General features: G+C 55.0%; 11 protein-coding genes and 1 non-coding gene across 12 annotated transcripts; 5 read left to right on the forward strand and 7 right to left on the reverse strand.

Annotated features, from left to right (window-relative positions):
• Positions 1–123: 123 nt before the first annotated feature.
• On the reverse strand, positions 124–1,891 carry BU26DRAFT_598376 (uncharacterized protein). The gene has a single exon (XM_033835024.1). It carries the CDS (start codon positions 1,880–1,882, stop codon positions 188–190), a length of 1,695 nt encoding a protein of 564 aa, XP_033690489.1. The 5' UTR covers positions 1,883–1,891; the 3' UTR covers positions 124–187.
• Positions 1,892–2,480: 589 nt separating this feature from the next.
• BU26DRAFT_443555 (uncharacterized protein) lies at positions 2,481–4,366 on the reverse strand (the record flags this gene model as incomplete). The annotated part of the gene is made up of 4 exons (XM_033824542.1): positions 4,100–4,366; positions 3,346–4,006; positions 2,704–3,272; positions 2,481–2,550 (listed from the first exon to the last, which is right to left on the reverse strand). Coding segments are annotated over exons 1-4 (1,503 nt in total), but the record flags the coding sequence as incomplete, so codon positions are not given.
• Positions 4,367–4,996: 630 nt separating this feature from the next.
• On the reverse strand, positions 4,997–6,792 carry BU26DRAFT_414271 (general substrate transporter; the record flags this gene model as incomplete). The annotated part of the gene is made up of 5 exons (XM_033823062.1): positions 4,997–5,206; positions 5,257–5,369; positions 5,417–5,623; positions 5,662–6,617; positions 6,665–6,792. The coding sequence occupies 5 exons, from the start codon at positions 6,790–6,792 to the stop codon at positions 4,997–4,999; spliced, it is 1,614 nt and encodes a 537-aa protein (XP_033690491.1).
• A 112-nt stretch (positions 6,793–6,904) lies between these two features.
• BU26DRAFT_26 (uncharacterized protein) lies at positions 6,905–7,571 on the reverse strand. Its single transcript, XM_033821255.1, has 2 exons — positions 7,552–7,571; positions 6,905–7,501 (listed from the first exon to the last, which is right to left on the reverse strand). Exon 2 carries the CDS (start codon positions 7,435–7,437, stop codon positions 7,018–7,020), a length of 420 nt encoding a protein of 139 aa, XP_033690492.1. The 5' UTR covers positions 7,438–7,501; positions 7,552–7,571; the 3' UTR covers positions 6,905–7,017.
• A 607-nt stretch (positions 7,572–8,178) lies between these two features.
• Positions 8,179–8,265, forward strand: BU26DRAFT_t1. Its single transcript has one exon. It is a non-coding gene; the product is annotated as a tRNA-Pro (tRNA).
• A 353-nt stretch (positions 8,266–8,618) lies between these two features.
• On the forward strand, positions 8,619–10,134 carry BU26DRAFT_512455 (alkaline ceramidase family protein). Its single transcript, XM_033827380.1, has 6 exons — positions 8,619–8,728; positions 8,803–8,815; positions 8,869–8,929; positions 9,000–9,149; positions 9,389–9,670; positions 9,729–10,134. The coding sequence occupies exons 1-6, from the start codon at positions 8,655–8,657 to the stop codon at positions 10,022–10,024; spliced, it is 876 nt and encodes a 291-aa protein (XP_033690493.1). The 5' UTR covers positions 8,619–8,654; the 3' UTR covers positions 10,025–10,134.
• Positions 10,020–10,809, forward strand: BU26DRAFT_512459 (uncharacterized protein). Its single transcript, XM_033827381.1, has 2 exons — positions 10,020–10,089; positions 10,145–10,809. Exons 1-2 carry the CDS (start codon positions 10,069–10,071, stop codon positions 10,385–10,387), a joined length of 264 nt encoding a protein of 87 aa, XP_033690494.1. The 5' UTR covers positions 10,020–10,068; the 3' UTR covers positions 10,388–10,809.
• BU26DRAFT_512461 (Aldo/keto reductase) lies at positions 10,597–12,030 on the forward strand. Its single transcript, XM_033827382.1, has 3 exons — positions 10,597–10,700; positions 10,758–11,332; positions 11,382–12,030. Exons 1-3 carry the CDS (start codon positions 10,649–10,651, stop codon positions 11,745–11,747), a joined length of 993 nt encoding a protein of 330 aa, XP_033690495.1. The 5' UTR covers positions 10,597–10,648; the 3' UTR covers positions 11,748–12,030.
• Positions 12,031–12,160: 130 nt separating this feature from the next.
• On the forward strand, positions 12,161–13,976 carry BU26DRAFT_536029 (uncharacterized protein). The gene is made up of 2 exons (XM_033831324.1): positions 12,161–12,718; positions 12,777–13,976. The coding sequence occupies exons 1-2, from the start codon at positions 12,214–12,216 to the stop codon at positions 13,544–13,546; spliced, it is 1,275 nt and encodes a 424-aa protein (XP_033690496.1). The 5' UTR covers positions 12,161–12,213; the 3' UTR covers positions 13,547–13,976.
• On the reverse strand, positions 13,587–14,792 carry BU26DRAFT_471044 (uncharacterized protein). The gene is made up of 4 exons (XM_033825368.1): positions 14,588–14,792; positions 14,458–14,535; positions 14,297–14,404; positions 13,587–14,217 (listed from the first exon to the last, which is right to left on the reverse strand). Exons 1-4 carry the CDS (start codon positions 14,589–14,591, stop codon positions 13,925–13,927), a joined length of 483 nt encoding a protein of 160 aa, XP_033690497.1. The 5' UTR covers positions 14,592–14,792; the 3' UTR covers positions 13,587–13,924.
• A 235-nt stretch (positions 14,793–15,027) lies between these two features.
• Positions 15,028–17,233, reverse strand: BU26DRAFT_512466 (uncharacterized protein). The gene is made up of 8 exons (XM_033827383.1): positions 16,949–17,233; positions 16,603–16,899; positions 16,368–16,472; positions 16,116–16,288; positions 15,947–16,063; positions 15,791–15,898; positions 15,681–15,724; positions 15,028–15,630 (listed from the first exon to the last, which is right to left on the reverse strand). Exons 2-8 carry the CDS (start codon positions 16,801–16,803, stop codon positions 15,161–15,163), a joined length of 1,218 nt encoding a protein of 405 aa, XP_033690498.1. The 5' UTR covers positions 16,804–16,899; positions 16,949–17,233; the 3' UTR covers positions 15,028–15,160.
• A 959-nt stretch (positions 17,234–18,192) lies between these two features.
• BU26DRAFT_526232 (uncharacterized protein) lies at positions 18,193–18,682 on the reverse strand (the record flags this gene model as incomplete). The annotated part of the gene is made up of 2 exons (XM_033830683.1): positions 18,193–18,340; positions 18,393–18,682. The coding sequence occupies 2 exons, from the start codon at positions 18,680–18,682 to the stop codon at positions 18,193–18,195; spliced, it is 438 nt and encodes a 145-aa protein (XP_033690499.1).
• Positions 18,683–18,815: the final 133 nt, after the last annotated feature.

An 18,815-nucleotide genomic window follows, 5' to 3' on the forward strand; every position in this document is an offset into this window, starting at 1 on the left:
CTACCTTGGTGTAGCCCACACTCCCATGGAGCCCGACCATGCAGACCCACCGAGACCATAAACAGCTCATCTAAATCCTCGAGTTGTCGGGCGCAAAAATTTGTCCCCCACGTTATAAGCCTACTCGCTTGGTAGAGAGCAAATGCATTCTTTCTTTGTTGAATCAGCCAACATTTGTTGGGGGAGCTCAAGCAATACGCCCAAACAGGCCAGCGCTTGTTTCCCATCCAAACCCCCCCCCAGTCAAGTAATCATATTGCAAAGAGACCATGTCGCTCACTTGCAAGTCCGAAACTTCCCATTGGCACAAACCCAATCTGGTCCATTCTCCGTTGCCGCAGTCAAGCATCAACATGCCGAGCATATATGCGTAACGCTCACCTGATGACGGTCCTAGGAGAAGAACTTGAAGTTTTGCTGCACCGAAATGGCCAAGTAGCCATTTGCTCAGCTGCTCTTGACCGGGCCCCGGGGGAATCAGCCGGTAGCCTGACGCTTGAAAACCCGGAGATCCGATAAGCTCGTCCACGACATCAGGGACTATCATGAACATGTCCTTGTTCCTGCTCAGCTCGCTGAATAACCTTTCATTGGCAACACGTCTGCATGCATCAAGTAGACTTTGCAAAGACGCCAGCTTGCCATGCCACCAGACACGCTTCGACCCCTGCGCAGTACTGTCAACACTGAACGAGCAACACGGCTGATCGTCCTCCGAGGACTCCCATACCGAATGCCCTTGCCTGCTCACATCAGAGGGTATTGCCGAGCATGCATTCACGCGCCAGCGCTTTTCGCGTGGCACATGCTCGGTGAAGACGTGAAATTGGCTCAACACTGGATACTTCGTCATAAGCGCCTCGCCAAGCTGGTCTTCAAGCTCAGCAACGGTAAAAGAACAACCAGACTGCACATTAAGCGCAGATTTGCCGAGGCGAAATTCAAAGATTTGCTGAATACCATAGATGCGATCTTCTGGGAAGGTCGTTGTTCGTTGCAAGGCAGCCGCATACGTCGACATGGCATTCATCGATGCTAACGCTTTCAGCCCACGTTTTTCGATGGTTTCTTTCGCTTTCGAGTACATATCGGACCTAAGGGAATGGTTGGCTGCCCTTTCCGTACAAACGGCGCACCATCGCTCGCCGTAGTCGAAGATATCAATGAGTGAAGGCTCGCCGGGTACTTCGGTAGATGCTGGGTACTCTAAGAGCTCGCCATCCCGGTCTAGGATGAATGCGTCGTGGCGAAGGAATGCTTCTTGTAGGGTCCACAGCGACGAGAACCACGGGTCCGCTAAGAAGCTAATGACATGGTCGATGGCTCGCGCATCCTCAGATAACTTCGTCGATGTCGACGCGGCAAAGGTGGACATGGATTCTATCCCTCGCCGCAATGATTGCATGTCCTGAGTTGTCAGCCAGACGCAAACGGTCTGCGCACCCTTGAAGATGGCCGCCTGCCTTCCAATCTCAGCCGCTGACCTAGGCTCTGACGCTTGTTGATCTATACACGCTACGTCCAGCCAGACAAACGCCACCGGCTTCTTTCTTCGCCCATACAAATGGTCCGCAGGCTGTAGGACTGCAGCCTTCCTGAGAACTTGCTCCAACTGCACTGCCGTGAAGTGCGACGGATCTACTCTGGGAATCGGCCATGTTGTGCCTACGATGGGGATGACCGTAATGTCGGGCCTTTCGTGCGGATTCTCGTCGCGTAGTCTCCACCTTCCCCAGGTGTAAGTGATGGCGTTATATTCGGGCTCCGCGATGCCGCCATATATGTTTCCAGGCTGCCACTGGTAGGACGTGAGGCTAGGCACATGGAGGAGCCGCCTTGGCCAGCGCCCTAGCGCAGCCTCTTCCCTTGCCAATTCATTCATCGTGCCTGGTGAGCGATGCTGTGTCCTCGTGAGCGAGACAAGCACTCGCACGTGAAACGAAGCCCCTGTTTCCGCCAAGGGCACTAAGATGAAGCGAGAACATCAAAGCACGCTCGAAACGATCACGTGACTACTTAGGTGCAGTGCCACGTGAGTGCCACGACGTGGACGCCAGTCCGCAGTGTGCCAGCCATGCCAATGCAGCACATCGTGCGGTGAGCTTTTGTTGGGGTATTAGCTAACGACGAAATCGTCCAGTATAGCGGACGCGTGCACCTCCGACGCTGACTTTGACGATGCCTGTCCCTGGCCACTCGTTGTCGCACTGCATGCCGGTCTTGGCGGCTTGGCACACGTGCTCTGAGTCCATCTCGGAATGCGGCCGTATCTTTCTCCGTCCCCTCGTCTGGCATGCTACCCATCTTTCTGAATCACACCAGGAATAGATGGTTTGGAACTAATGGGCGAGCCAAGCCTGTAAATGGGGAGTATATATGGATTGCTGCTGCATCTAGGTTCGTATTCACCACCCCGACCTAACCCCCGTCGCTCAAGCACAGTAGAGACCGCTGTCGATATATCAGGCCACCGTGAAATGGAGCACTGCCCGCGGCGTCTTTTCGCTTCCTTCGGGCATTGCATAGGTAAAGTTCCAGAACTCGAAGTCACTACAGCAAGTCAACCTAGATCCCCGAAATTTGCTGCTGCGGCAAGCCACCAGCACTCGAAACAATAAGGCCGCGCGATACATCAGGCTCCACGATCCCTCCACTGCGTCTTTGCGACGCATATACTAGGGGTATAAGGAAGATGACACTTACTTGATCGTCTCTCCCGCTCCGCCTACCAACCCACTAAACGTAACATTATACCTCGGGTCTACTGTGCCTTCCACCGTCACCTTAATGCCCTCGACGTCCTCCCAGCTCGCCACGTCCCGTTTTCCTGCTTTAGAGTTCGTGCCGACAAGGAACTGAAACGTGCTCGTGCTATTCCCGGCCGGATACGTCATGTCGAGCGTCCATTCTCCGGCCACCGCAACCAACTCTTTGACCTGCGCATACAGTGTCAACCATCCCACGGTCCCGTCCCTCCTGCCCCACTGCACTACTGCGGGGTTGAAGCTATTCGGATTTATGGAGGGTCCACCGATAACGTTCTCTGAGAAGGATTCCGCGCCAATGGTCAGGTTGGGTGAGAGCCAAGTGGTGATGTTGCGCGGGGACGTGTCATAGGGCGGGGAGAAAGCGGACGTGGTCACTGTGTGGCTGCCCGGGAAAGTGGAGAGTGCTGAGAGTGTAGAGGCTGTGAGGAGTGTGTTGTGATAGGGTGCGAGGATAGCGATTAACGGTCCGATGGCGAAGTCGTTTTTGTGGCCCATGGCGTACGGCTATCCACCATCTGTCAGCTCCCGTTCCGTTCTGCGCTCTCGCCGCAGTCTCCGGGGATGGGTTGGGCCTTACCTTCGCATTAACAGGCGTCTTCTCCTTCCCCACGATGGTCCAAATTTGCAACGCCAAAATGCTCAGATACCGATTCATATCGTACCCATAGCTTCGGTCCCACGGCCCCGCTACGTTTTTCAAGTTTGCATTATACAGTTCGCCTAACGTCTTCCACGTCTCCGTCACCATCTTCGCGCCATTCTGCCCCATAACCGAATCAGCCGGCATATATTTCGCCCACAGCGTTAGCGCAAACAGCGACACCCCGGCGTAGGTCCCGGAGTTGAACTCGGAAAGCGTGTTGGCGCGATTAAACAGGTCAATGACTTCTTGTGCGTACATCTCCCCCGCAGCCGTCATGTTGGAATCATTGAGGCGTCGGCCGACCCAGCCTGAGACAAATGCTCGCATGATGGAGGGGTTGCTGTAGGCCGCGTAGAGATTGTCGTCGTCGACGCCGCCTACGCGGTAGCTGTCGCCGATGGTTGTGTTGTATAGGCTCTCGAGCATGCGGTTCTGCGTATCGTGTGGAATGAGGTCCGGGAATTCTTCGAGCATGAGGATAAAGGTTGTGCCGACGAAGCCTCTCCAGTTTGGATCCCAGGAGTTGTAAATCACGGGCGGGTATTGAGCAGTCCCTACGGTGGGCTCTTCGGGGTAGATTTGGTAGTCTCCGAACCTGTTTAGCGTGAGCGGATGGAGAAGGTATAGCTATCATAACAGCCATCTAAAGCTCATAAAACGAGCTGTAGCTTCAATCAGAGCACCTTACCACTGCTCACTCCGGTTCTTATGCTGCCCTAATATTACATTCTCCACAATCTTAGTCGCCTGTTGAGCGTTGTCCCCCTCGTTCCTCGCCAACAGGCCTGCCGCGTACCACGCCGAAGACCTCGTGTCGTGTGTTAGGGCCCTTGCGTCCAACGAATAGAGGTACCCAGCTTCAGAATCATAGTACATGTCCATCCAATTCATCGATTCTTCGAGCAAGTTGCGCGCGAACCCATTGCGCCTTGTGTGAGAAGCGGCGCATTCGGTCACGACGCCACGGAGAAGAAAAGGCGCAAGGGACCATGATAATAGTGGAACGAGCATTTTGATCGATGCCCACGAGACTTGGGTGGAGGGCGTTCATCGTGGGTACTTCTGTGTTTTTATGTTGACTGGTGGGATAACCTTCGGCGATGACTTTACAGTATTATCATGCGGAGCTCGCTTGCGGATCAAAACACGAACTTTTAGAGAATGCTCCGCGCGCAAAAGTGGAATCTTGAGGCTAAGGTCCGTCGGGGAAATGATCCGAGGGGTAAGAAACACCGGCGCTACGTCGATCTCTAGTAGCTCGGGCCGAATAACTGCAGGGGAACCAATAGTAGATCCATGGCCTTTTGGAAGCATGCGACAAAAATTGCGGTTCCACTCACGCATCTCTAGCTGCACCAAACGCCAGGCTCGGAGTATCCATTGCATCCAATTTCGCTATATCAAGAGAGCCTCTAGAGGGTGGTTCTGGAGGGCATCAATTCTGACACATCTTCCTCAGAGCATTGTCTCGTCATCTTCATGACGGTCAAAACGCAACCTAACGATCGTGAGTCGTTAGATACCCTTTAGATGGCCGGACCCCTCTCTACGACGTAGCTCCCTATGTAAAACCTAACTCAATGCCTTAGACGGCATCAGTCTTATGCTCTGCCATTACTCCCTTCTCCTTCTCGATGACGGCGCTAATGCTAGCCCTGGCTTCTCCCTTGGCCTGTCCACTCACGATCGCTTCTATCTCCTGGTCGAGACGAGAGTGTCCTTTGTGAGTCTTCCAGGCAGGTGGGCCATCCTTGCTGAAGAGCAGTTCGATTTCTTCGATGGTCTTGCCACACGTCTTGGTACGCTGTTAGCAATGCTCCTCGATACATGGAGCTTATGGCTTACCTCAGGGTAGGTCAACCAGAACTGGATGGCACCACCAAAACACAGAGTGCCGAACACGATGAACAGCTTCCACTTGATGCTTAAGAAGGCGGGCGGAATGAACAGACCAATAGCTAGAGGAGTTAGTCACATATTTAGATACGTGAAAGGATATTCATACCAAAGTTGAAGAGCCAGTTACCAATCGCCGCGATACCCATACCCCAGGCTCGGGTTTCAAGCGACCATACCTCGGCAGCGTAAACCCAGCAGATGGGCGCAAGGGTTAGCGCGTATATGATAATGAGGAGGTAAGAGAACGCAATGACCGTGTGGGAGGCCGCTCCTGTTACCCTCATGACGACGTTTGCATTGCCGGCGACACCATCTGAGTAAAGTTAGCACAAAGAGCTGAAACGCAAGAACCGAGAAGCGGGCTCGTACCAGGCACATATTCGTAGTATGTTCCCAGAACACCACCGACAACGTAGTGGCAGACACCCATGGCGATGGCGCCATACACGAGCAGTGGTCTGCGGCCGATCTTGTCGACGAAGAAGAACATGATGGTGGAGAAGATGATGAACAGTGCATACTGCACACCGGACGAGATGAGGTTGACGTTCCCCTTAAGGTTAGCCATGTAGAAGATGTACACGACATAATAGGTCATGACATTCGCTCCAGACAGTTGCTGCCACGCCTGGACGGAAAAGCCGGCAAGAGTTCTCTTCCACATGCCGTTCACAACGAACTTCCTCCAGCCGGCGGGTGCCAGCCGCTCCGCGATGAGGACGGCCATGATCTCCTCATACTCGGCAATAACATATGGGTCTTCGAGATTTCCACCGGCTTGAATGTTGGCGAGGACGTGGACGGCTTCATCCTGACGGTCGACCTTGGCTAGCCAGCGAGGAGATCGGGGAAGGAACGGCAGGCCGACCATGAACAAGACACAGGGGACAAACTGGATGCCCCACGCCGTCCTAAATGACGCAGTCTTTCCAGGGATGAATTTACAACCGTAGCCAATGAAGTACATGATCAGGATACCCCATTCGATGGCCAACTGCTGTATGATAATAATGGCCCCACGTTGAGAGTGCTTTGAGATTTCGGCAAGGTAGACGGGAACTTGCGAGGACGTGATGCCAACAGTCACCCCGTTAAGCACGCGTCCGGCGATGAGCATGCCACGGCCATTGCACGCAACCTGGAGGGCCGTCCCCAGGAGCCACCACAAGCAGGCGAACATGAGCGAGTCTCGACGGCCAAATTTGTCAGAGATGGGGCCAGCGATAACTGAGCCGACCACCGAGCCTGCAGCGAGCGCCGAACCGATGGCGCCCTGAGCAACGCCGGACGGATTGTCAAAGTAGTCGCTTGGGCTGTGTTAGACCTGTCTACGGCTGAAGGGCGAAATACTCACAGATACTGGTCCGTTCCGATAATGGCGCTCATCGAGGAGATATCGAATCCGAAGAGCATGCCTCCCATGGTTGCGATGATGGCGAGGAAGTAGACATTGTAGATCTTTGGCAACGTTGGGAGCCCCATGGTGATTGGCAACGCTCTTTGCAGTCGGTGGAGGGAAGAATAGTACGGCTTGTCGCACGAAACTTGCGGTGATAGCTCATATATACGCCACGAGAGGCCGCTTGCGCGCTGCAACGGTGCCCGCTAGAGCTATTGCTCCGATGGCTCTTCCCGAGCTGCGAGTCTCCCGCGGTGGCTAATTCGGCAGGCCGATGTGCAGCCTTGGCTTCCAACTGTTTTTCCAGGCTATAGAGACGATGGCCCTTGATGCCGGGGTATCACAGAGCGAGACGCTGGCTGCGGCTGTTCCATTGGTGGAAATTTGGTGCGTGATCTGGGGAACCCGCACCGGGGTGAGCTAAGCGTCGTGGAGGCCTCCTCACCCGCGTCGAAGAGCCGTAAGTGGCGTTGCTGCGTCGATCTTGTTTCAACGGCTCTCGATGTGGCGTCCGTACGGGAATAATGCTTCGACGTCGTGGTTGCGTTTTCGGGATTAAGAGTTGTTGGGAGCCTTGGGTCCAGGGCCGAACCGCACATCGAGCAGGCAGAGGGGGATGAAAGGAGAGATAAGCACATGTCAGCGGTATGTGGGATGCGAGAAGGTGCATCGTGCCGCATCGGAGTATGGCCGGTTGGCGTCCGGCTAGTCAAGTGCAATAGCATCATTTCATCTCCTGGAAGGACTGCCCAAAAGTGAAGCAATCCCGCGAGGGATTCCCCTTGGCCGTTTCTGTTGAAGACGTCGGGTCAGTAGCACGAATTTCTAGGTGTCAAGACTACCTCTACCCAGAGCCACTGCTCTTCGTTGCTGGAGACCCGATACGACGTTACAACGGCTCCTGAGAGAACCCTACGTCTCTGTGAACGTGGCTTTGTGCGTCCGATTATTCCCGTATACTGCACCGTTCCTGTGAACGAGACCCATCTGCGCCGAGTCTTCTGGAACTTGGAGCTGTCCCCGGTTGCGGGAAGACGGAAATGCATGCTGCATCTCCTGTGATCGCATATCGGAGCATTGCCAGCGTAGCGGAGACTGCTGATCCACGATCAGACCTGCAAGGCACGGTCAGCGTGGGTACTGAAGAGATACGGCACGTGGTCCACCCATGCCAGTAAGACGCCTTTGCTCTTAAAGCACTCCGTTTCCTAGAGGGGTGTTCTCTCAAATTGCCCATAGCGGCTTTTCATTCGAATTCACATAATCATGATCTCGGCAGCCTGCATACCGCATACCGCCAAAGTAAAAGTCTTCACCGCCTTCAGCCCGTACCTTTCCACAGCCATCGGCACCCAGAAACGATACAGCACGCAAACCCACGCATGCACACACGCTTCCGTTCTTTTGTAACCTTTCGCCATCGTATATCTATCGGCTAAGCCTTCCTTACTCATATATTAGTCAGCAATGGCCTTTTGGTCTAGTGGTAGGATACCTGCTTAGGGATTTCTGTCCTATAATGCAGGTGGTCCCGAGTTCGAACCTCGGAAAGGCCCGCCTTTATTTGCACTGTAGTTTGGCAGCCGGTGTACTGGAATGCCTCATCTTTTTGTACTGGGTTAGCCTTTCTCAGTCTTGACGGACTGAGGACGCATCTTGTCTCGTCTATCACGAACAGGTAGGTAGTAGCAGAAGCTTCACAGCACACGCTCAATATATGCCGTACTGTGTGATGGTGCCTTTGCGTGCGGTTGGCGGTTGGGAGTTAGCGATATGCTCCCCATTTGGGCCTAGCACAGAATCCCATTGGCCATAGCTCCTTCGCTTCGTCTCGCATCCCGCGGGCTCCCACATCCACTCCAGAGTCCAGGCAGCAGTCCCCTTATCCACCGCTGTGTTCCGCAACGCCTTTTTTTTTTCTTTCTCGTTGGCTTGCTTGTACGATATGTTTCGTCTCCGCTGGCCATACCTGGAGAGCCCTGGGTCGGGGGCCTGGGGCATGCCGACTTCAAATCAAAAGTGAGTCCCGAGGTCTGATATTTGCGGTTTCGATGGCTAGTTCGGATGTGGGCATGGTTGCTGATGGTTTGTAGTTTTTGCGAGGAGGTATGCACACGCATGGCTTTCTGCTTTCCGGCTAGGGCTTACCACTCATAAAGGACTACATAATAACGACGTACATTGCCGAGTTCATCAACACGCTTACGAACCTCACATATGGTATGGCCACAGATTCCACTTTGCCCGTCCACATGAGGAGTGTTTTGAAGATGACTGACGATCCCAACAGTCATTTACGGTGCCCACGGCCTCCGGAGAGTCCAACCTCGCAAAGACGGAGGGCTGTTCTCAACTCTTGCCTTTCCGTATTGGGCCCTCATCGGCGTCGGCGTACTCTCTGGTTGGTACCATGCTACGTTGAAGTACCATAGTCAGATGGGTAAGAATTGTTGCATTCTTTGCGGAGGTACACCTCTTCCACTTGGGATACTCCCGTGCCGCCAAATGACAGCCTGGAGAAGATCAAGCCAGGCGTAGCGAGGCTTCAGGCAATGCTTATTTGGCAGCATTGAACATCCCGGGGGCTCCGGAATGGTCGTCTTTGCGCCGCCTATCTCTCCTTACTTCGCGTCTCTGCCGTCCTCCGCGACCAAAGCGTCTCCTCACTAATGCTTGCAGGCGATGACCTTTCTATGTTTCTCGCCGTAGGCGCTCTCCTCCACCAACTCCTCACCTTTGAAGCCTCCCAACGCCAACGGCTCATCATCACCGCTGCCATCCTGGGCACCCTAATCCCCGTCTCCATCTACCACTGCGTGACGGACGAAATCATCGTGCATGAGGTCGCCTTCGGCGCAATGGTCATCATGGTAGGGCGCAAGATCCGGGAGCTCATCCGCGAAAGGATCAAGAATGCAGAGTCGCAGAGGAGGCTGCGAAGAATGGCGAGTTTTGGCACGGGTACGAGCCCTTAGCCTCGTTTCGTTTGACCGGGAAAAGGTGGTTGACTTTATCGCAGGTAGTGGCTTATTCGGCTATTTCCTCTGGAACATTGACTACCACCTCTGCTCCTACGTCACCCAATTCAAGCGCTCTATCGGACTCCCATGGGGTTTCTTGTTCGAGCTGCATGGCTGGTGGCATATTTTGACTGGCATTGGCGCATACGTCGGTATGGCGCTCGTAGAGTATCTTGTCACGATTGAAGAAGGGAGGACAGATCGGATTGAGGAAGGCTTTGTGTGGCCCGTACGGGCTGTCTTGCGAGATCTGGGGCGCTTGGAGGGAGAGAGCGAGGGGAAGAAGGCTCGGTAGCCGTTGAGGTAGGTCTCGGTGTAAGTCGAAGGGAGCTAAATAGCATGGCAATGTGTGTAGATAGACTAGAGATTCAGCTTAGACGCCATCTCATCAATCGTATTTCCAAACCTTTCGCACCTATTGCCGATCCTCGGTACATTCACGAACAACATCTGCATTGGCCGCGAAAACCCTCACGTCGGTCCGGCCATATCCACCAAACCGCAGAATCTCCGGCGACCCGACTCAACACACCACCGGCCCGGAGCAAAAAGACACCTGAAGATCCGCCCCGTTCACGAACATTCACCAAACGTAGTAAACGGGTTCCGGCTTAATCTGTCCTCCGCTTCGCCTATGTCCACCGTTAACTCCATGTAGCTGAGATGGGTGGTTGTGATTGGCCGACGGCGGTATTGCTTGTCTCCGAACGGCGAGGTGGGGCGCTCGCGGCGCAATAACGTCAGGGAAGTTGTGATTTTGACGAGACGTACCAAGGCATATATATATACCCAAGGCATAAACCATATAAATACTTGGGTGAAGGCACAGCCCAAAGAGTACCGAGTACAGCAATTGCGAAGCATTCAGCTCTTCACTACCCGCACGAGAGCACTGAACGAACTCAGGCATCAAGACATAATGGTCAATCTCGCAGGCAAGGAAGTAGGAGACATTGGGTACGGCCTCATGGGTGGGTTTTCAGTCACGACAAGTTACCTTCCTGGGCTAGGACTGATGGAGTGAGCAGGCCTGACATGGCGGGCAAATCCACCTCCACAAGAGCAAACCTATGAATCAATGCGCACCGCCCTGGCGCTTGGAGCCAATGCGTGGAACGGCGGCGAGATTTATGGCACCCCTCAGCGCAACTCTCTGCACCTCCTCAACGAGTACTTCACCAAGTGGCCAGAGGATGCCGAGAAGGTCGTGCTTTCAATCAAGGGCGGCGTTGTGCCTGGCGGGCTCCAACCTGATGGGAGCAAGGCGAACGTCACGCGCAGTATCGAGGAGTGCCTGGCGGTCTTGGACGGCAAGAAGTTTCTCGATCTGTTCGAGTGCGCGCGGGTCGATGTGCGGGTGCCGCTCGAAGAGACTATTGGAACGATCGCGGAGTACGTAAAGGCGGGCAAGGTGGGCGGCATCAGTCTGTCCGAGGTGGGCGCGAACACGATCCGCAAGGCGCATGCTATCCATCCTATCTCCGCGGTGGAGGTTGAATTTTCGCTGTGGGCCACCGACATCTTAGAGAATGGTGTGGCGGCGACGTGTGCGGAATTGGGCATTCCCATTGTCGCATACTCACCCCTGGGTCGAGGGTTTCTGGTACGAAGACCTGCCTGATGGTGTAATCTGCACAGCTGACGCTTGCCAGACCGGACAGTACAAGACGGCCGGCGACGTGCCTGAGAACTCGGTTATGAAGATGTTGCCGCGGTTCCAGCCAGACGTGTTCGACGAAAACATGAAGCTCGTACTCGAGGTCGAAAAGATTGCGACCAAGAAGGGCTGCAAGCCAAGTCAGATCGCCATCGGCTGGATCCTCGCCCACAGCGGGCAGAAGGGAATGCCCAACGTCATTCCGATCCCGGGAGCGACCACCCCGGAGCGCATTGCGGAGAATATGAAGCCCGCGAAGCTGGACGACGACGAGATGGCCGCGCTCGAGGAGATTCTGAAGCGATTCCCGCCGATTGGTGCGCGGTACCACGAGGCGGGCATGAAGCACGCGGAGCTGTGAGGAGGGGGGGCAACGGTATCGTGGACGCCTGTAGCAAGCCGTGTTCGCCTGTAGCAAGCCGTGTTAGCCTTGTGCCGCGATGTAGAGTGTGAACGAACGGACGGCGCTTGAGGAAGGGGGTCAGATCAAGTGTAGTGAATAGAGCAGTCCGCATTCGGCTTCTGTGAGCGAAACCGTTGGCATTGCAGAACTCGATGCTTCATCAGGAGGGCGGGGAGAGGACTTGGCTCAACAATGGCTTACCGTGTGTACTCTCGCGCGTCGCGATGGGCCAAGCTGGCGGAGTGGTGGGAAGTCGGGTAGTAATGAGAAAGCTGCCATGTATTGCTGCAGCTACAGTGCCAGCCAGCATCGCGGCCCGTGCTCTATCTGACCGACCCGCGCAGCCGCCGCTCCCTCCTCCTCGTCCTCCGGCCCCCCCAACCTGCCCATCGAGACGCGCGCATTTCCCCCACCCGCCGCCGCAATGGACTCGCCCAACTCGGACCTCTCCGACTACGCCAGCGACGACTTCCCCGACGACGTCAAGATGCGGCGCCTCTCCATCGAGCACACGCCCGACCACGAGCCCGCGGCGCGCCCCAGCAAACGCCTGCGCCTGCACAACCGCGCGCCCTCCGACCCGCCCGCGACCAACATGCCGCCCACCGACGACTTTGGCGACATCTCAGAGGACACGGATGGCAGCGTGCCCGCGTCGCCGCACCACCCCGGCATGTCGGCCGACGACGACTACGGCCAGGACCAGGTCAGCGTGTGCAAGTGGGAGGGCTGCGAGGCGGGCGACCTCGAGAACATGGACAATCTGGTCGAGCACCTGCACGAGGACCACATTGGCACGCGCCAGAAGAAGTATAGCTGCGAATGGAGCGACTGCTCGAGGAAGGGCATTCCGCATGCTAGCGGCTATGCGTTGAGGGCCCATATGCGCAGCCACACGCGCGAGAAGCCGTTCTACTGCACGCTGCCGGGTACGCCGTGCCTCACCTTGCTGCCTCCTGGCGCCGTGGCTAATCTCAGATGGCGTAGAATGCGACCGCTCCTTCACCCGCTCTGACGCCCTTGCGAAGCACATGCGCACCGTCCACGAAACCGAAGCCCTGCGCCCCTCCGACCCCGTCCCCAAGCACCACTCCTCGAACCCCTCCAACAAGTTCCAGCGCATCAAGCTCGTCCTCAGCGAAGCAAAAAGACACGCCGAGAAAGGGTCCGCGCCCGCCTCGCCCTCCTCGCATCCACCGAACAGCGCAACGGCCCCCCTGAGCGCAGACGCCGAATACGCGCACAACAACGTCGTCTACATGCAAGACCTCGCGTCGCCGAGCGCGCCGACCATGGTGCAGTTCCCGCCCGACGTGGCCTTCACACCGCACGAACTGGCGCTCCCCGCACCAGACCTGTTCCGACTGCTCCGCCGGCAGTTGCACTGGGCAACGCAGGAAGGCGAGCGACTCCGCGCCGAGGCCGAAGCCCTCGAGAAGAAGCGCAAAGAAGAATGGGCAGCCAAGGAGCTGCTCATGGAGAACATTATGGAAGCAGAGCTAGCCACGACGCGGCGGAAACGGATAGATGCAGGTTTGGCACATGAGCCCGAGCATATGGCACTTCTAGCGAAGGACGTAGCGCCATCGAAGAAACTGAACATCGAGCCCAAGGCGGGAAAGATGCCGTGGTGGCGGGAAGAAGCATGGTTGAACCGGCATGCTGAAATCAAGGAACCGGCAGGCGGGGCGCTATTACTGGAGCTGCGGCCGGGTGACTTGGAGCGAGAGGCGCTTGCCGTTTCCGAGGCGGTGTGATTCAGCCTGTGGGACTACTTCACATCTTTTCTTTGCTTGTATTTACTAGCACGTGGTGACTCTGGACGCGGGCGCGCTCTAGGGACACCGCAATCCCGACTTCGACCGCCTAAAGGCTGCCGATCAGCAATCAAATGGCACATTCTCTTTGCCATTTGCGCCTTATATCGCTTTTATCATCAAAGACTTATGGATACCATTGCAATCCAAGGTTTGGTAGTGTACAGGATCAGCCAAACTCCATTCCGTTTTAATGTTCCGCCAAACGCCTTGCTGTGGCCCCATGCGTCCTGCTTGATGTGTCGAGTGCTCTTTGCTAACCACAGCCAGACCATGTCATGCCCCAGGGAAGGAAACCTCTTCACTAGGTCCAGTACTTTATCTACCCTTCCTCTTATCCGCCTCTGTATTCTTGAATGGAAACCCACTCGTCCGCTTATCTGCCCCAGTCTTCCGGCTAATCCTGCCATCGCTGCTGGCAAACAAGATGCACCACAGCGCGACGGCGCACAGAAATCCGCTTCCGATGGTGCCGAGCCCGAACGACACAATGCCTATTTCAGTCCATAGGCCGTATTGGTAGAAGCCGCAGGCGGCGTGAAAGAAGGCCGTAATTGTCAGGGTGGGGAGTGCGTACGGCGCTTTGGGGTCTGAAGCGGATGTTGTTGCTCCTGAAAAGATGAGTTAGTGGCATGTGCGAGATTGATGAAGGGTTTGCGGATAGCATGGAAAAGGAGGGAGTAAATGCACCTTCGGATAGGCGGCTGGAGAGTGGGACGGAGCCGGTGAGGAGCACATTCATACAGCCGATCGTAAGGAGGGCGAAGCCGAGCAAGCGGGAGAAGTAGACTTCGAGGGCTGCGCAATGTCGTCAGTTGATTTGAGAGTGCTCCAGGCGTGGCTTTGCATACTCGATGCTTCTCGGACTTCGGGAGAGAGGAGGGCTACGATCATGGTCGGCGACGCGATCAAGGGCGCCGCTTGCATTGCTGTCCCTTTGATTTAGCCGCGATGACATTCACGAGAGCTCATCAAGCTTACCCATCCATGCCGCCGTTCCATAGCTGTAGAAGTAGTAGACCTGCACACGACGTCAGCTGTCCTTCTCCTGCCCCCGCTGCCACTTCTTAACCCCGGACGCCTTACATCCATGGTGTCGACGGTAGTCAATTGAGCTCAGAGGTGTTATTTGCTGGGATCTTCGAAGTTTGCAGGTGTGTTAAGATCAAGGAAGGAGGATGTGAAGGATTTAAAGGGTTGCGTGCGTGAGCTGTACCGTGCCTGGCAACAGCTACGTCATTCCGATCGCATGTGCTCTTTATGGAAGGATCAAGGCCCGCGCTAACCCTAGTCTAGCGTGCGCGGTTCCAAAGCAGGCCGGCCTGCCCAGGTGATCGGCAGCGAACTGAGCCGCTTTCTTGTACTTCGTCGCTGCCAAGTTGGAGTGAATTGCTTACTTCAATGTATATCCCAAGAGATGTCACTAAGCCTTAATATCATCCCACCCAACCCCATACATATAGTGAAGAGGAACACAGCTTTCAACGCCAGCTCAAGGCCGTATCAAACAAACCTGAGCTTTCTACAATGCGGGGTATCCTTTTCCATCGACAATTATCTCCTCCCCGGTTCAGGGAAGTCTTCTATAATCCACTCCTCGCTACCGCCGTCATCCTTACCGCCGCGCTTTGGGCTCCCAATCTCCTCCTCCCTTACGACCACAGTCTTCACTACTATCGTATTATAGGGCATATCAGGATGGTCGTCGCCGCTGGAGCTCGCCCAGGCAAAATTCCTCCGCTCCTTATCCTCTGGGTTCATCTCCGCAATGGAGATCGCATGCTCGTATTGCTTGTCCCGGGCTTTGCTGGAGCTGTCGAAGAGAGGTTGGAACGGGAAGGATTCCGGGTGGGTGGCACGTCCTGTACGGCCGTACGTCGCGGGGCGTGTATTGGACTTATAGGAACTGCCGAAAAGCCGAGGGAAGACGACGGCCATCACGGGCTTGACACCAGAGAGACAGCCGCAAATGATGCCAATGTTCATTTCGGTGGTGATGGCAGCGTAAACGACACAGGCGTTCCCTTCAATTTCTTTAGCAACACGCCTCCTAAGTACCATCACAGATGCTTACAAAGAAGGTCATAAGATTTGAAGTAGACTTCCAAGTAATACATCCTACGACAAGCCATGAGCAAGTCGGGCCACTAGACACCGAAGGGGGAAAGGGGGAGGGGGACAAACCGAATGATGCCGGCAACGCAAACGAGGCAGCCAACGGAAAAAAGGAGAATAAGTCCGAGACGCTGCTTCAGAGGGAGCTGCAAGCTCCACAGTGGTTTGGCCGGCCATCTGGAGGAGTTAGCTTGCTCCGTCTGAATCGGATCCTTTTGCACTTACAAATAGACGAGGAAATCGCTTAGGCTGTTCAATGCCGCAATAGAGATGAGCGTTGCACGCATGTTGATACAATGTTGCCCCGCTTGAGTGTCCCAGTACCCCCGGATTGGTGTGCACCTGTAGTTATTAGCTGGGAGCTCTGGTGTGTAGAGCTTAAGGCATTACTCACTGGAAGAGCATGAGGAAAATGCACGCAGCCGTGTACAGTGTCACAAATGCGCCGAGAACGTAACAGAATATCCTATCCTCCCGCGATGGGAACAGGCGAAGGTACGTCAAGCACAACGATATCTTAGTTAGGGAACACGATATGGGGAAGAGAATGTCCACGACAAATCCCATCTACAATCCCTATTAGTCTTTGAGCATGCGAGTGAGAGCATCACCTATCGGAGAGTGGGGAAAGAGGATAGGAAAGCACCTTATTGTACGGTACGTGCCACTCTGGTTTTTGGTCCCAAATATGGAGCCCAAGGCCAAAATTTAGAGACGCAATAGCCATTACTGATACTGGTAACGAGAAGATCTAGTTGATCGTCAGCAACTGATAGCAGACATAACACGTTGAATGCTTCGCTGGAGAGTTCCCGGCTCATTGGCGTGGTGTTAGCGCGCAATGACCGTGGTGATGGGAATGAGAACTTAAAGCCACATACCCCAGCGGCGAGCATGACCCAGTCATCTATCCCCAGCGCCTGTCGAAGCACTCCTTTACCGTAGAATCGCATGGCGGTGAACACGACAACGAGAGCCATGAATGGGGCAGTGAGCCCCAGCAGGATCGGACCGCGATTCTCTGGATGGTCGAAGTTCGGTGCCGGCCAGGAGGCGATCTCTTCCGGCGTTGCGGATGCCATATCCTCCAACTCATGTAAGATGGCCTGATGATATGAGGTAGGGAAAGAGTAAGACAGTAGGGAAGTGGGTATACAGGGTGACGACGATCGTGTATACTCAGAGGGGTTAACGAAGGTGGAGATCGCACGCAAAAGGGGAGAATACCTGAAAGGAATGGTCCAAGATAAAGATGAACACGGTTCGGCAAGCTTCCCGTGTCTCGAGCCCTTCTTTGTTTCCATTGGGTGCGGAAGTTTGGGAATGCATCCGGCGTCTCTAGTCTCATCCTTGGCGGCTCGTGGGAGTTGTTGCACCGTCGCGGAGGATCCGGTCTCGGATCAATGCGTGAGCTGGGTTGCTGCCACCCCATGGGGGAGTGAGGCTAGCTCAGCCTAACCGCGCGCCACCATGTCATTAGGGCAGCGCCACTAGCGCCATCGGGGAGCTAGTGACACACCTTGCTGCTAGCTAATTTCCTAGATGGTAAGTTGAATGTATCGTTGTCGGGCCTTTTCAATTCATTGCATGACTCTAGGTCGCTCTGTGTTATTGTTTCGAGTCAGGATTGTTGCAAACATGGAGACTTGACATGCGCATCAGCAAGATTAGAGCCCAGTGGAGGGTAGTGAATTCAAAAGCGATTCTCGTAGGCACTCCCAGGATGCGGAAGCGTGTAGGAGAAACGTGGTTCCGGAATCAACTATTAGAATGGAGATGAAGCTAGCCAAAGTATCCTTAACGCTGGAAATGCCGGACGCCGTGGGCTCGCAGGATTTGCGGGGCGTTCTTGGAGAGCATGATTCTGATGCCCAATGTTAGCTTGGACGTGTCTCAGATGTTCACAGCGCGGACGCGCCGAATGCCCTCTCGACGACCTGAAGCGTCGACTCGAGAAAGGACTTTCTTGGTTCGCGTTGCCAAAGGGATCGGACAACAGCACACATCATTGCGGGAGTAAGTTGTGCGGAGGCCCTAAAAGCGCCCTTCGACGCTCAAGGTGGAAAAGGGACGATTCCGCATATCGTTTTCCGAGAGCTGCAGCCACATTACACCGCCCCCATGCGCCACAATGCTATCAACCTTTCGATCTCGTCTGTTGTTTTCTGGAGGCTGCAGAGACGAGTAGTTTGGAGGCATTGATTAAGAAACGTTGGCGCGGGGTGGACGACTACGGTCTTTGGCCTCCTAGTTATTCCTTCACTCCAATCCTTCCTCCCCCTATGGCCAAGGTTGGGAATTCTATGATATATTGAACTCTGTTTTGGATCCGACCCGAACGAGAGTCGGAGGAGGCCATCGCCAGGCTCATCAAGCCGAAGATACGGCTCGCTCTACTCCTGGCAGTAGTGGATTTGCTTCCCTTGACCTTTTGTGATCATTGGATCAGCCCAGAATACACAACCGCTCTTCTAGAAGCCCACCCTGCCAGCACCGAGCACCTTCGCAGCCTTGAGGATGATGCGGAAGCACATTCCCACGCCAACAACCCAAAGTCCACTCCTGATCGCAGTCGGTCCTTGCGTCGTGTGCGTGAGGTAGACAGCCGTGTATGCGAGTCTCAGCGAGGAAAGACGCCGCGAATCCCGTCAGACCGCCGATGCCATCTCACTTCAAGCCCGCCATATTTCCCAAGACCACGGCCGTAGCAAACAGCGGAAGATTCTCCATCCCATTGGCGTGGCATGCCTCAGCGCGCTCGTACTTGGCGTAGGTCTCGGCGTCGAGGCGGTCCTTAAGCTTAGCCTTCATGTCGGTAGAGCGCGGGTTGCGGTTATCCCAGTTGCTGAGCTTGCCTTGCGTTGCGGCGTATAGGGCGTAGCTGTGCGGGAAGACAGAGAGGATGTAGAAAGCCGGAATGGCGAGAATGGAAGGGTTGTAGGTGCCGAGAGTTGAAGACATGTCTGCTTGTCTAGACTAGCGTTCGCTGGCTCTAGTCGTTGGCCGTTATTTTGGTGGTTTAAGGGAATGATTTGAGAAGAAAGGGCTGACCTCTGGCGAGAGACGGGATTACTGTGTTAAGTATATGGGGTGG

The sequence above is a fragment of the Trematosphaeria pertusa genome, assembly GCF_010094035.1.
Source record: "Trematosphaeria pertusa strain CBS 122368 unplaced genomic scaffold BU26scaffold_1, whole genome shotgun sequence".
Taxonomy (NCBI): Eukaryota; Fungi; Ascomycota; class Dothideomycetes; order Pleosporales; family Trematosphaeriaceae; genus Trematosphaeria; species Trematosphaeria pertusa.

What these genes read in the sequence shown, in the direction of transcription:
- BU26DRAFT_598376 (XM_033835024.1), bottom strand. Translation starts at nt 1,882, where the DNA reads ATGAATGAATTGGCAAGGGAAGAGGCTGCGCTAGGGCGCTGGCCAAGG.
- BU26DRAFT_26 (XM_033821255.1), bottom strand. Translation starts at nt 7,437, where the DNA reads ATGATGCTATTGCACTTGACTAGCCGGACGCCAACCGGCCATACTCCG.
- BU26DRAFT_512455 (XM_033827380.1), top strand. Translation starts at nt 8,655, where the DNA reads ATGTTTCGTCTCCGCTGGCCATACCTGGAGAGCCCTGGGTCGGGGGCC. An exon ending in GCTTACGAACCTCACATATG is followed by an intron (nt 8,930 to 8,999) that starts GTATGGCCACAG and finishes CGATCCCAACAG; the next exon opens with TCATTTACGGTGCCCACGGC. An exon ending in AATGGCGAGTTTTGGCACGG is followed by an intron (nt 9,671 to 9,728) that starts GTACGAGCCCTT and finishes ACTTTATCGCAG; the next exon opens with GTAGTGGCTTATTCGGCTAT.
- BU26DRAFT_512459 (XM_033827381.1), top strand. Translation starts at nt 10,069, where the DNA reads ATGGCAATGTGTGTAGATAGA. An exon ending in TGGCAATGTGTGTAGATAGA is followed by an intron (nt 10,090 to 10,144) that starts CTAGAGATTCAG and finishes AACCTTTCGCAC; the next exon opens with CTATTGCCGATCCTCGGTAC.
- BU26DRAFT_512461 (XM_033827382.1), top strand. Translation starts at nt 10,649, where the DNA reads ATGGTCAATCTCGCAGGCAAGGAAGTAGGAGACATTGGGTACGGCCTC. An exon ending in CATTGGGTACGGCCTCATGG is followed by an intron (nt 10,701 to 10,757) that starts GTGGGTTTTCAG and finishes TGGAGTGAGCAG; the next exon opens with GCCTGACATGGCGGGCAAAT. An exon ending in CCCTGGGTCGAGGGTTTCTG is followed by an intron (nt 11,333 to 11,381) that starts GTACGAAGACCT and finishes GACGCTTGCCAG; the next exon opens with ACCGGACAGTACAAGACGGC.
- BU26DRAFT_536029 (XM_033831324.1), top strand. Translation starts at nt 12,214, where the DNA reads ATGGACTCGCCCAACTCGGACCTCTCCGACTACGCCAGCGACGACTTC. An exon ending in GTTCTACTGCACGCTGCCGG is followed by an intron (nt 12,719 to 12,776) that starts GTACGCCGTGCC and finishes CAGATGGCGTAG; the next exon opens with AATGCGACCGCTCCTTCACC.
- BU26DRAFT_471044 (XM_033825368.1), bottom strand. An exon ending in CGAAGTCCGAGAAGCATCGA is followed by an intron (nt 14,405 to 14,457) that starts GTATGCAAAGCC and finishes GACATTGCGCAG; the next exon opens with CCCTCGAAGTCTACTTCTCC. An exon ending in CTCCAGCCGCCTATCCGAAG is followed by an intron (nt 14,218 to 14,296) that starts GTGCATTTACTC and finishes TCATCTTTTCAG; the next exon opens with GAGCAACAACATCCGCTTCA.
- BU26DRAFT_512466 (XM_033827383.1), bottom strand. Translation starts at nt 16,803, where the DNA reads ATGGCATCCGCAACGCCGGAAGAGATCGCCTCCTGGCCGGCACCGAAC. An exon ending in TGCGTTGCCGGCATCATTCG is followed by an intron (nt 15,725 to 15,790) that starts GTTTGTCCCCCT and finishes GGCTTGTCGTAG; the next exon opens with GATGTATTACTTGGAAGTCT. An exon ending in CAAATCTTATGACCTTCTTT is followed by an intron (nt 15,631 to 15,680) that starts GTAAGCATCTGT and finishes AAGAAATTGAAG; the next exon opens with GGAACGCCTGTGTCGTTTAC.